The 13720-nt window shown below is 35.4% G+C and overlaps 1 protein-coding gene across 1 annotated transcript; it reads right to left on the reverse strand.

Moving 5' to 3' along the window:
* Window positions 1-1588: 1588 nt before the first annotated feature.
* On the reverse strand, window positions 1589-2524 carry LOC110303660 (olfactory receptor 6C2-like). Its single transcript, XM_021174831.1, has one exon. The coding sequence runs from the start codon at window positions 2522-2524 to the stop codon at window positions 1589-1591; it is 936 nt and encodes a 311-aa protein (XP_021030490.1).
* Between the last annotated feature and the right edge of the window lie 11196 nt (window positions 2525-13720).

Here is a 13720-nt window from a genome sequence, read left to right on the forward strand (position 1 = left end):
ACCCCACTCTGCAGGCTGTTTCACAGGTGGATCCTATGCTGCAGGCTGTGTCCAAGTCAGACCCAGCAGGGATGGCAGGTGGATCCAATTAGGATGGGTGGTCATGAAGCGTTCCAAACTGTTTAGTTTTGGGGGCCCCAACAGTTTCCACAGTGAGGTAGGATGCTCTTGGGGTCCCGTGAAAGCCAGAGCTAGACAATCATGCTCAGGGGACTGGAAGCGCCCCTATTTCCACTTTCCTGTCTTGAACTGTTTTCTTCATTTCATTCTGTTTGTGTTTTCATAAATTTCATTGATGGATATTTTGCATGTACTCTTTGATGACCTCTAACATATTTTTAAAGCCTATTTAAAGTTCTTGTCTTTCTTCAACTATATTGCATTTCTCAGGGCTGATAGTAATGCGGCTGCTGCACTCTATTGGTTCTGGTTATTATTGATTGTGTTTTAACTCTAGCATCTAGGTATCTTGGTTTAGGCTAATTGTAATTCTAGGTGCTGATCTGGTTGTGTTTGTTGGGTGAGGTTTCTGTTGCCTTCTCTTAGGAGAATGTGTTGGCTGAGGGTTGCCTAATAGGGAATGCTTTTGAGTTCCTATGATGTGTGACTACTCAGTGTTTTTGGTAGAGCATGTTTCTAGGTATTGGGAACTGACACTAAGGAATCAGAATGAACAAAAGGTGTGGGATTTATGCATGTCTAAAGAAGGGAATAAAGCACTGTGTGCAGCCAGGATCTTCCAAGACCCCTGGGAATTGAAATAGAGAAGCAGGAGTGGCCAGAGTAAGTTGGGATGACCTTGGAGAATTGCATTTGGAAGAGATGAAGGACAGTGAAGATTGCCTTCATGATTCCAGGCTATCATGGCTTGCAGGTCTTCAGGGAATAAAGCAACTGTGTCACCACTTTTCCAACTACTTTGTATAAATTTTCATGTTTTTAGTTTTCCATTCATTTTCTCAGTATGTATGAATGTTGTATCTTAGGTTTTAACAATAACAACTAACTGCTCACCGAAAAAGTTTTGAAAACTTGATAAATGGGCAGAACTTAAATGAGTTTCTCATTCACCTAAATAGTTAATGGAAGTTTCAACTTGGTAGTGATTGGGAAAGTTTTCCTGGAGTGTTTTATAGAGGAAATATTAATTAGAACATTCATAACCAGTACAAAGTATAGAAAGTAATTTAAGAATTGTCATCTTTTTGCTAAGTGACAAATGGATAATGAATACTTTTATAGATCATGTCTATCAGTGGGACATATCATTTCCACACTCATTTGTTTAACTACAGTGTAAAGTAAAAAGGCAAACCTAAAAGTGTGGAAAGTATGGTATAAAACCACAATCTATTGTGTTTCTAGGGATAACAGTCATGCAACAATTTCAGGTTGACTGCAAGACTAAACATATTCAAAAAGATTGGTTTGAATCTAGATAGATAAAGTCATGTTCACAGTATGCAAGTTTAAGAAGAAAGTATGAGTATAAAAAGACAAAAAAATCCAAGGATAAAATAATAGTATAATAAAGCTTCAGATTTTACATTTATTCATTTTTCTTTAAATTTATTATTCTTAAATTTTTTCACAACTTTGAGAGGAATGCGATTTTTTTAATTGAGTAATTGAAAGCTTGCTTTACTTGCTTGTTTCTCAGTGCATAAATGAAGGGATTCATCATTGGTGAAATTGATATGATAAGAAGTGAAATCCCTTTATTGATAGCTACATCGTCCTTGGATGAAGGTTTGACATAAATGAAGATGCAGCTACCATAAGTAATGGAAACAACAATCATGTGGGAAGAACAGGTGGAAAATGCCTTTTTCCTTTGCTTGGCAGAGGGAAATCTCAGAATGGTCTTGATGATATAAACATAGGAAAGGACAACACACACAAAGGTGATGATGAATGTCAACACAGCTCCAGCTATCACCATCTGTTCTATCAACCATGTGTCTGAACAAGAGATTTTCAGGAGAGGCGCTGCATCACAACAAAAATGATCAATGATATCTGAGTCACAGAATTCCAGGCCCAAACCTAGACCAATTGGTGGGAGAATGATGATCAGTGCTGCTACCCAACAGAAGAAGATGAAGTTCTTGCAGACTCTGCTATTCATGATGGTCATGTAGTGCAGAGGTTTACAGATGGCCACATATCGATCATAGGACATGATAGCCAGGAGAAAAAATTCTGTAACTGCAAAGAGGTCTATAAACAACAGTTGACTGGCACAAGCAATATAGGTAATGGACTTGTCCCCAGATGATATGCTGTATAGAAATCTTGGAATACAAGCAGTTGTGAGTGAAATTTCTAAGAAGGAGAAATTTTTGAGGAAAATATACATAGGTGTTTTAAGGTGGGGGTCAATCAGAGTGAGTGTGATGATGGTTAGGTTACCAGATAAACTCAACATGTAAGAAGAAAGCAGAAAGATAAATAGCAGAATTTGCAGCCGAATATCATCTGTGAGACCTAACAAAATGAAGGTTGTTACTGTTCTGTTTCTCATTCTTGATTCTTGTCTCTTGACCAATCTGGCTGAAAAATATCAAAGATTTTATAGAGTCAGGTGCCAATCTCAAGACAAGCTAACTTGAATGTCATCGTCATATTACCTTTGGATTGTGTAGAAGCAAGTGCACAGTACAAGCTGATGTTTGAACATTTCTTTGTGTCACATAATAGCTTATATTTGAATCATACATTCCATACTACTATTTTTATGTGTCTATAATCTTGCTGTAATTAATATCAGTTTATCACATAATCTTATAAACATCGTTCCACAAAAGTGTCCCTTTAAATTAATCGCTTTTGGTTCAACAGTCTGCCTTTCCCTAACTTCTTTTTCCAGAACAGATTTTTAAAAGAGAAATACTAAAATGAATGAAGAGTGTTCAGTTAAGATAATCTTAACATTATGCTCATATTTAATATTAGTTATTAGCTGATAAATACTTTTGCAGGTGCAGTCTACTTACTGTGTTTAAAGTACTTTTTACTGTGGCTTAATAAAGATTCACTTAGGTCATAGGGTGTGGTGGCACATATCATCTGGCCATTTGGAGGCAGAGGTACGTAGATCTATGTGAGTTAGAGACCAACCTAGTCTACAGAGTGAGTTCTAGGACAACCATGTCTATGTATGAAACAGGTCTCTCTCAACATTCCCTCACAAATGGCTTCATTTAGATGTGTTGCAGTTCAGATGTTTTTGACAGATTGATGTATATTTTCAAATAGATTAATATATTTTCTATATGTGATAGTTAGTGATTATTTTATTTTCCTCTGAATGTCACAATAGGATGTCTATGTAATACCATTTTGTGATTCCTAAGACAGGCTCCTACAAAGGATTCCCCCTCCCCCAAGGTTGTAAGTGGAAATGTGATTCTACCTGATTATTTGATTTTTGTGATAAAAACTCTAGTGGTCTCCAACTAGCTGCAAGTTTAATATTCTTTAGACATTGAAGTTTTTTCCTTTATTTTTACCAGGAGGATTTCAATAAAATATATATATATATTTTTGGTATTAAAATAATAAAATAAAGTTCCCTATCTTTATTTATTTATTTATTTATTTATTTATTTATTTATTTTTGGTTTTTCGAGACAGGGTTTCTCTGTATAGCTCTGGCTGTCCTGGAACTCACTTTGTAAACCAGGCTGGCCTCGAACTCGGAAATCTGCCTGCCTCTGCCTCCGGAGTGCTGGGATTAAAGGCGTGTACCACCACGCCCGGCTCCTATCTTTATTTTTAAACACATTCAATATTAGCGTATTTCCTCTCTGTATTCATTATGTTGTGATAATTTTGATTCAGGTAATTAGGAGTATGCTGACATAATTAAAGAGCCATATCCTTGTCATATTGTTTTGGATCAACCTTGTTTTAGTTTGAAATAGTCTTAATCATTTATTATAATTGACAAAACCATTCACAATAGCCACAAAAATATTGGGTTAACTCTAACCTAACATGTGAAAGGTCTGTATGACAATAACCTCACGTCTATAAAGAAAAAAAAATGGAGAAGATGTCAGGAAATGGAGAGATCTCCCATGATCATGGATTGGTAGAATTAACAGAGTTAAAAATGACCATCAAACCAAAAGCAACCCAGATTCAATGTAACCCCATCAAAATCCCAACACAATTCTTCGAAGACATGGAAAGAACAATTGTCAAATTCACCTGGAAAAGAAAAAAAAAAAAACCCAGAATAGTAAAAAACAATTCTTAAAGATAAAAGAACTTCTGGGGGAAATCACCATCTCTGACCTCAAGCCATACTACAGAGTAATAGTGATAAAAACTGCATGGTACTGGTACAGAGACAGACATGTTGATCAATGGAATAGAACTGAAAATCCAGAAGTAAAACCACGAACACTTATGGACACTTGTTTGACAAAGATGTCAAAAATATATAATGGAAAAAAGAAAGCATCTTCAATAAATGGTGCTGGTCTAACTGGCTGTCTGTATGTAGAAGAATGAAAATAGACTCATATTTGTCACCTTGTACAAAGCTCAAGTCCAAGTGGATCAAGGACCCTAACATAAAACCAGATACACTGCATCTAATTGAAGAGATATTGGGAAAGAGCCTTGAACTCATTAGCACAGGGGGAAATCATATAGAATCAACTAACCTAGGCTGATAAAGGCCCAGAGAGATTGAACCACCAACAAGAGAGCATGCATGGGACAGATGTAAGCCCTTGGCACACACACACACACACACACACACACACACACACACATATTAGTTCTGAAGCTGGGTCTTCATATGGGACTCCTAACAACAGGAACAGGAACTGTACCTGACTGTTGCCCACCGTAAGATCCTTTTCCTCTATCTGGGCTGCCATATCTAGCCATAATAGTAGAAGATGAGCTTAGCCCTACTGCAACTTGATCCATGGGAAGCCTCCCTTTTTTCTAAGCCTTTTCTGAGGAAAAAGGGAGGACAAAATGATGGCAGGTTGGTGTGGTGAAAGGGAGGGACTAGGAGGAGATGAGGGAGGTGAAGCTATGATTGGGATGTAAAGTAAATAATAAAAAAAACTAATGATAGTAATATGAAAATTATTTTTAAGACAATTAAAATTTTGGTGTTTCATAAAAAACTAGAACAAACAAAAATTACTATGTGGTCCATATGTCTCACATCTGATTATATATAATTTTCTCCATCATAACGAGATTGAAAATTACTACACTGTAATTTCTTGTAGTTGGTTCATTTCAATTAATATAATGTCCTTCTGTTCCACATGTTATTAAAAATGGCAGAATTTCCTTCTTGTTAAAGCATATAGAATTTTATTTGGCATACATGCTTCATTTTTATTTGTCTATTGATGGACACTTAGTTTTATATCTTGGTTATTGCTAATGATGACCAAATGTAGTAAATAATATTAAAAATCCTGGCACAGGGTTCCAACCCCACCTTTGGTTATTGAGTTCCAGGAAGAAAGACACATTGACAGCCTGTATACATACTTACCCTAAACAGCACAATAGCTGGGCACCTGCCTATCCTCCATGCTGTTAGAATCTACTTTCCTATCGATAATTCCAAGTTATTACTTACTATTTACTATGTTCTATCTGGGCTGCTCTTAAGTCCAGGTGGGCAGCCATCAGGGCCACATTTTCTTATGGCTCAGCTAACCCAGGCTGGCTTTTTCTTTTTCCTCTTCTGCATGCTTTTCCTTTATGCCATGGTGGCTTTCTCCTTCTCCTTCCCTCCTGGTTGTCCTCTTTTCGCCAAGCCTGCAAAACCTCAACCCCACCTATGTCTCTTCTGCCCAGCTATTGGCTGTTGGGATCTTTATTTATCAATCACAATTAACTAGGAGCAGAGTCACTCAACGTTTTATGTTCAGATTCTCTTGCCTTTGGGGTAACCAGTCTTGAGCCCCTAATTAGCATTAGAATACAAGCAGCATTAGGCCAACCCAGTATATCATAATGAATATGGGAGTTCAGCAATGTCTTTAATATTAATACAAATCTGAGTATGTATTTCCAGAGATTTATAATGTGATATATAAATGTTTGTGGAATTAATGTGGAAGTGAACATAATATGTGATTTACATGCAGAAATCAAGTCATTAAAAGGACTTCTAAGAATTTTCTTTGTACATGAACATAACAGTAAAAATTCATTGATCTTTTGATACTAACTTTAATATTATAGTAATTGGTCTGAATCTTTATAATTATTTTGATTAATGCCTAATGAGAGAGCATATTTCCTGTGCTTTTATAATCTCCAGAAAACTTCTATTAACTTTCTATTCCTATTGATTTGTTTTACCTCAACTTCCTCAACAGTGTGTAGTTTATAGAATTGTCAGGATCATTGATTAGGATATTTCTTCACCAATTCTTAGTGGATTAGTCCAATATCTCACATTCTTTTCTTCATTTGTGTTCTGCTCCCTTCTGCTTTTCTTCCTTTGCTCTGGAACTTGCTCTAACAGTTATGATAACATTTATGAAGTCAGTAACCAGTGACCATTGTGCATACTATGCTTTTGTTCTTGTAATCTTGATAAAAGATGAGCAAATTTGGTGCCTCTGATAACCTATGATCTGCTATTGAATTAACAAGAGGAGAAACCAGGCTTCTGCAGTTTGGGGATTGTGTCAGTAGGATTGTATATTTATTTCTCAAAACATTGTTTCAATTTCTTTCACTTTTCTATCTGCAATCAGAAACACTTCATCTTAAGTCCAGGTATTATGATTAATCTTTCCAAATGTGCTATTAGAAAAAAAATTAGTCTATTAAATTTATTTTGTAAATAAAGAGTCCTCTTTTTACTCTTGCCTTCTTGGTCTCCCTCTGTCCTCTTGCCCCTTCCCCATCTCTCCCCATTTCCCTCTCCCCTCTCTCTCCCTATGCCAATGGCTGGCCTCTACTCCTCTACTCTCTCTCTGCATTTCTCTGTCTCTACTACCCTCTCAGCTCCCCTCCCCATGCCCTGAATAAATTCTATTAAAAAAATCTGTTTCTACTTCAAGCACAATGGACACTGTTATTTCTTATGAAATACACTGTGGAAGAAATCTATTTTCTTTAAGTTGTTGGATTAAGGTTTGTTACAAGAGAAGGCTGTAAAGAAGAGAATTCAAGCACAGGGGAAGAAATAACTAGTTGAAAATCAGATATGCATCAATAGGATTGAAATAGTATCATTTTTAGACAAGATCATTTGGGAATTTAGACCAAACAAGAAAATTCTGCTCTTAACTTTTCATGTTGTATCCTAACTCATAGAAGACTTACAGATTTGAAAATCATTTTTCAAGTCTGATGAGTAATGTCTTTTCCCCTTTGAACCTATATATGGTATGAATATTCTGATCAATCAATTCAGGTTAAGTATATTTTCAGTGTTGAGAATTTCAAGTTCACTTGTTATGAGCTCAGCGGTCACAAGTGACAATATCACAAATATTTTGAAGATTTCTTGAAGGATGTCACAATTTCATTTGTATACAGGTTGGTGAAAATGTCGTCGTGGCTCTCTAAAATTACTTTGTCTCAAAAGTCCTCATAATTTATTAGAGGATTTTTCTTGGAGTTCTATGATATGGTTGGTATAGATTAAATAATTAGTACACATGCAGTGAACAAGATATGACCACAGTCTTCTGAGGATGCATGTATAAATTATTTTCAATATATCCTATTCCTTCATTTTTAATTTTTGTGAAATAGAAAATGACATCATGAACATATATTTTCTTGTCTAGTAATGCTGAATTGAATCTTTTTTCTTCCTCTGATTTTTAAATGAGTAAGTGTGTCTACTATAGAGACTAAGAAAATAGAGCGATGGACAGAGAAATAAATGGAAGTAATCAAACTAAGGAGTACTTACTCTTCTGGAAGGCAATCATGACTCTAGTTGTGCTATAATCTTGGTTTTCCTGAAGGTGAAGCTGCAAGTGTGTGATCAAATGTGTGCACAAACCTTACGAAGACGTACATGGTTGTTGAGAATTATTCTGTACAAGATAATGCTCTTTCTGGTTAGCAGGTTCACATAAAGTTTATATTCTACTCTAAACTCAGTAACCAATTTATTATGTCTTAAAACTGAAATAAAGACATATGAAATGATCTTCAGAGTATTTTGGTAGACAATTTCCAATTTGTCTGGACCAAAATGATTTTTAAAATGTGAAGAAAGGTGGTTGTTTTATTATGCTAATCTTTAACGGATGTATAGATGATAAAGAGAAGACTCCTTTGTGGCCAAACTCAAACATGATTAATGAATATAATAGTGACTAAATTTTGGCAGAATAACAAACAGCAGCAACCTTGGGACTTGTGTCCGTGGGGACAAGAAGATGTTACAGTTTTGTTAGTCATATTTTAAGGACAAATCAATAACGGATGGACAATTTAGAATTTTCAAAAAATTCTGTATTTAACTTAGGTCATAGGTAATAAAAAATATAAATATATTCAAAGACAGTATCTAAGTGTAGTTTTTGATATATATATATATATATATATATATATGCACATGTACACACACACACACATATATATATATATAATTGTATCAGGTTTTATATTTAAATACTCTCCTTATTGGCTCTTTCTCTTTGCCTTTCCTTTCCCCTGATCCCTGCAGTAAACCAAAAGATATGGACATTGGCAAAATATCTGTAGAGGTCAGGAAATTTAATTGGGATGGGCAGAAAGGAATATGAGAAGATGGAGGAGGGGAGAAATCAGACTGCATTGTATATACTTTTAAAATTGTTAAACAATACATTCATTTGATAAAAGGAGATACCTAAGTTATCTCATATTCTTGATAAAAATTCAGCTGTCAAATGTCGCTTTTTCAACCCAAGGGAACAGATAGGAGAGAGTCCAGGATAACTGCTCAAGTAAATTGAGAAAAAGTTTTCAAAATCTTACAAATAAAAAAGAAATTTAGTTTAAGACTTTATAAAGCCACTGTTTAACAGGTCATCTGAAAGATATTGAAATTTACCAAAAAATGTGTGTGTGCTTAATGTTGCTTTTTACCTAATGTATGATCTTACACATAGCTTATAATTGAAAAGATAATCAACAAAACTGTAGAGGTCACTAAGTAGCTTAATGTATGTTAGGAAATTGTGTGGATAGATGTATAATCATATAGCATATATACTCTGGATTCTTGTTTGAACAGCTTTGCCACCTGATGTCATATGGTGTCACTAAAAATATTAATTGAGCAAAATGTTCTATTTGTGTCAACCACCTATTCTGTTTGTACAAATGACATTTTAAGTTTTAAAATATTATACTTTAATGGAATGTATTAGCATTAATACATAGAAATAGCAAGAGTAGAAAAAATATATTTCTTAGCAATATTTATAAGAATCTTTTTTTTTCTTTTTACAATGAAACTACCAGTTGTTTTATTTATTCATCCAATACCCATTTGTTCTGTCACTGAAAACAGATTCACTGGAAACAATACACTTTTCTGTTGTTTCTGGACTGATCTTAAACATGTGATGGCTCTTAATTCAGATCAACTATTTCATTTCTTTAAGAACATGGAAAGGAAAGAGAGCAAGCTGAATGTAATAAAGAATGAGGCAGGAAGATAATGAAAGATCAAACCTGTTTAAAAATCTGGGATCTAAGCACTTGTGGTATTTGTGGTTCTAGAAACTATATTTATATGTTAGAGGAGAAAATGTTAAATGGTAAATAAATATGACCTAGGCTGGATTCTTATTTTCCATCTTGACATGCCCTTCTTTTATATCTGCCCCATGGAAAAGTACCCCTTTCAGAAAAGAATTCTGAATTTCAAGGAGTTTCAACTCAGGCCAAAAACCAAACCGAACCAAAACAAAAAAGAAACAACAACAACAACAACAACAACAAAACAAGCAAATAAACAACAACAACAATAACAACAAAACAGTGGAGGGAGAGAGACATAATGTTTTCCAAACACCAGACAAACTCAGAAAATTAGCACCCAGACCTCTAATCATTCCAAATCCAGATGTCTAAATGCCAATGTGAGAACTCAAGATTCTTTTTCTTAAATGAACTGGATTGAACCTGTGGGTAGTTGTCCATGCCCCACTTTGGCCCACTGACCTAATATTTTTCCAGTTTTGATTTACCTAGGTGTGGTATAAAAGACAATTTGATAACAAACTACATACACAGAAATGGAATTGTACAATGTAGAGAAGTCTCAAATTAGACAGCTATTTTTTTATTTTAGTTTTTTAGAAATAAGGCATAGCAATAAATTATAAAATAAAAAGCTTGTGCCCTTCTTCATTCTAAATGAAATAAAATACACCCCATAATCAAAAATTCAATTTATTCTTTGCCGCAGACCCTCTGGGTCCCTGTGTCTGCGTAGAACGAGTCTCTCGAGCAGATGGACAAAGAGTAGGATTAATTGACAAACACACACACACAGGAGAGGTTGTGTAGAATCTGAATGTAATGTCTGGTCGAGCATTAGACTATTTTATATTACAGTGAATTATCAGGAGCTACAAATCACAATAAGACAAGGTACACTGAAATTTACCAGATACAAAAGAAAGGAATTTGCAGGAACTAGATAAATATTTACAATAGAGATTAGCAGCCCTGCCTAGGATCAGCCTAGTGATAGGCAAGAAATTCACACTTTAGTGTTAATAGCACCAGGGGGTTTTTAACTCTTGGCAGGCCTCAAGAATAATGTAGTGTCATGGACCCCTAAATTCCTAGGCCTTGTTAAATCTTATCTTGTCTGGAGAATCCCCATTTAACAGGAGAGTATATCAATTTGCTCTTGGCATGGAATGTAACCTGTACTAAAGATTTCTATCTCAGTGAGATTCCCAGGCTCTTTCTGCAGACCAATTGAGTTAATGGCTCTGTTTTATTGTAGTGCCTAATTAGTTTCTGAATGGGTTAAACTCCTTGCTGTAATCTGGGATCTTGGAACACTGGGAGAGGCTTTAGCTATGTCAGAATTCAATCTTAAAAGGCACTTATAATAAGGTAATACTAAATAGAGAGCACGTGGATCCATACACTAGACTAACGCGGGAGTGGAAAATTAATTTTATGGGTTGGGGGGACACCAGACTCCAGGAGGGAGTTTCCGTGAAACTCTTTTCCTCATGGTCAGCTTCCAAGCCTCAGCTTGTCAAACTGACTTGACTGGAGAGTGTGGCAATTCTTATTTTAAAAAATTTGGGATTATACTTTAAACACAACATTTCTTCCTCCCTTCAAACCTTCCTGTATACCCTTCTCCACTCTTCTTCAAATTCATGGCCTCTTTTTTTTTTTTTAAACCAATTGTTATTGCATGTGAATATGTACTTTATATCTACCTATCCATCTATTCATCTCCATCTAATCTATCTAATCTATCTAATCTATCTAATCTATCTAATCTATCTATCTATCTATCTATCTATCTATCTATCTATCCATTATCAATCTATCCATCATCTATCTATCCATCGATCCATTTATCTATACATCTATTCATTATCTATGTATCTATCTATGTATCTATCTATGTATCTATCTATGTACCTATCTATCTACTATCTATCTATCTATCTATCTATCTATCTATCTATCTATCTATCTATCATCTTCCCAAATATGACTTGTTGAGTTCATATAATGTTACTTGCATATGTGTTTTCAGGGCTGCCCAGTTTGCATTGGGCAACCAATTGGTGTGTTTCTCCCTGGTGAGGGCTACCTCTTCCACTCCCAGCTTTGCTGAGTTTCCTATAGTTCTTTGCATAGGAGTGAGGCCTCATGAGTTTTTCCCTGTGCTATTTGTCACATTCAATAGTGTCATCCTTGTTCAGTTACTTTTTAGGCAGATCCAGTTGTGACATCCAGTTGGGTGTAGTTTCTGATGTTACTAGGATACATAATCTCACAGAAAAATCCCTGACTCTTTGGCTCTTATCATATTTCCAGTCCCCTTCTGCAATGTTCCCTGATCCTTAGGCATGGGAGGGTTTCATAGATGTATCCATCCATTGGGATTGGTCTCTACAATTCTTCATATTTGTCTAGCTAAGAGTTCAAGTACTATATTGAGAAGGAGTGGAGAGAGTAGACAATATTTCCTTGTGCCTGATTTTTTTTGAGTTTAGAGATTTTTCTACATTTAGCATGTTAGCTAAATGTTTGTCATATATTGCCTTTATTATGTTAAGATATGTTGCATCCACCCCTATTCATCAAAAGATTTTTGTCATGAAGGAATGCTGATTCTTGTCAAAATTCTTTTCTGCATATATTGAGATTATTGTGTGATTTCAGACTTTGAGTTCATTTATATGACTTACAGAATGTTCTCACAGAATGTTCATGGGTGTAGGACCATATACTGAAGCATTAGTAGCCTTTTAGGGGTCACATCCCTGAACAAAACTAACTTTCTCTTTTCTAGAACCACCAGTTGGCAATAGTTTCCCAACTAGGGCTGAGACTTCCTGACACTTCCTCCACTTCCATGCTGTGATTTTTGTCTGGCTTGATTTTGTGCAGGTCTTGGGCATCCAGTCACAGCAACCGTCAGTTCATATGTACAGCTGCCATCATATGCCAAGGAACATAACAGAGTCCAACAACATTGATTTTTTTTAATCACTATCCATTGGTTCTTATAATCTTTCTGTTTACTCTTCAAAGATAATCCTTGAATTCTGAGGTGAGAAGGCATGATGTAGATTTGCCTTTTAGCACTTTATAATCTAGGTCTCTTGTTATACATCATCTGCCACAAAATCAAGCTTTTCAAATGAGGCCTGAGAGACAAACTTATCTATGGGTATAATTAATAAGTCTTTAGGATTCAGCTTAATGCTTTAGTAGTTTATTTAATATTATATGTATTTAGCATAATAGTAATAGGTGCTCTCATAGGACCTATGACCTACCCAAACTCATTAATACTGGGAATGAGTTCCATTTTATGGAGTTGCTTTAAATCCAACCAGAAAATGGTTGGTTACTCATATAACATTCATACCACTATTACACTAGTGCTCATATCTTTTCAAGTTGTGGTAGTTTTCAAGATGTGAACCTTGAAAAAAAAAAGCTGGATAAAAGTGATGATTACCATAGCAGTCATGGCACCTTCAAGAACAATGACAGCTGGTCAAAAGTGATGAAGCTTCCAGGTGAGCACAAGTTTCATTTCTCCATGTTCTCTGACTCAAGTATGTTTGTGTTCAGTAATAGGGTATCACTTCTGGAGGGTAGCCAAAGCACTGATGATAGTCTGAAATATCTGGGGTCTGTGAGACCAACAGTAATAAGAAAGGTATTCCATAATACTATTGGGAGTTTTGTTAGCCTGTGGTGTGTAGCAGGAACATTGTTGCCTCATTATAGGTTGATTCAACTGAAGCTTTTATATATGTGTTAAATATGTATGTATACACACACACACAGACACAGACACACACACACACACACACAAAATAAGTTTATAAATATAGGTTGTGACTTTTCAGAAGACTTTTAGTGTTGATTATGTCTTTTCACATTCTCTCTTCCACCATGTCTCCCCATAACCCTCCACTCCTAAACTTTTTTGTTTTGTTGTTCTCAATTCTCCCTCCATACACCTGGATTGTATATCTCCTTT

Source organism: Mus caroli, unplaced genomic scaffold (genome assembly GCF_978045245.1).
Source record: "Mus caroli unplaced genomic scaffold, Mus_caroli_1 scaffold_9, whole genome shotgun sequence".
NCBI lineage: Eukaryota > Metazoa > Chordata > Mammalia > Rodentia > Muridae > Mus > Mus caroli.

Excerpts from the sequence above, each read along its gene's own strand:
- LOC110303660 (XM_021174831.1), bottom strand. The coding sequence starts at position 2,524 with ATGAGAAACAGAACAGTAACAACCTTCATTTTGTTAGGTCTCACAGAT.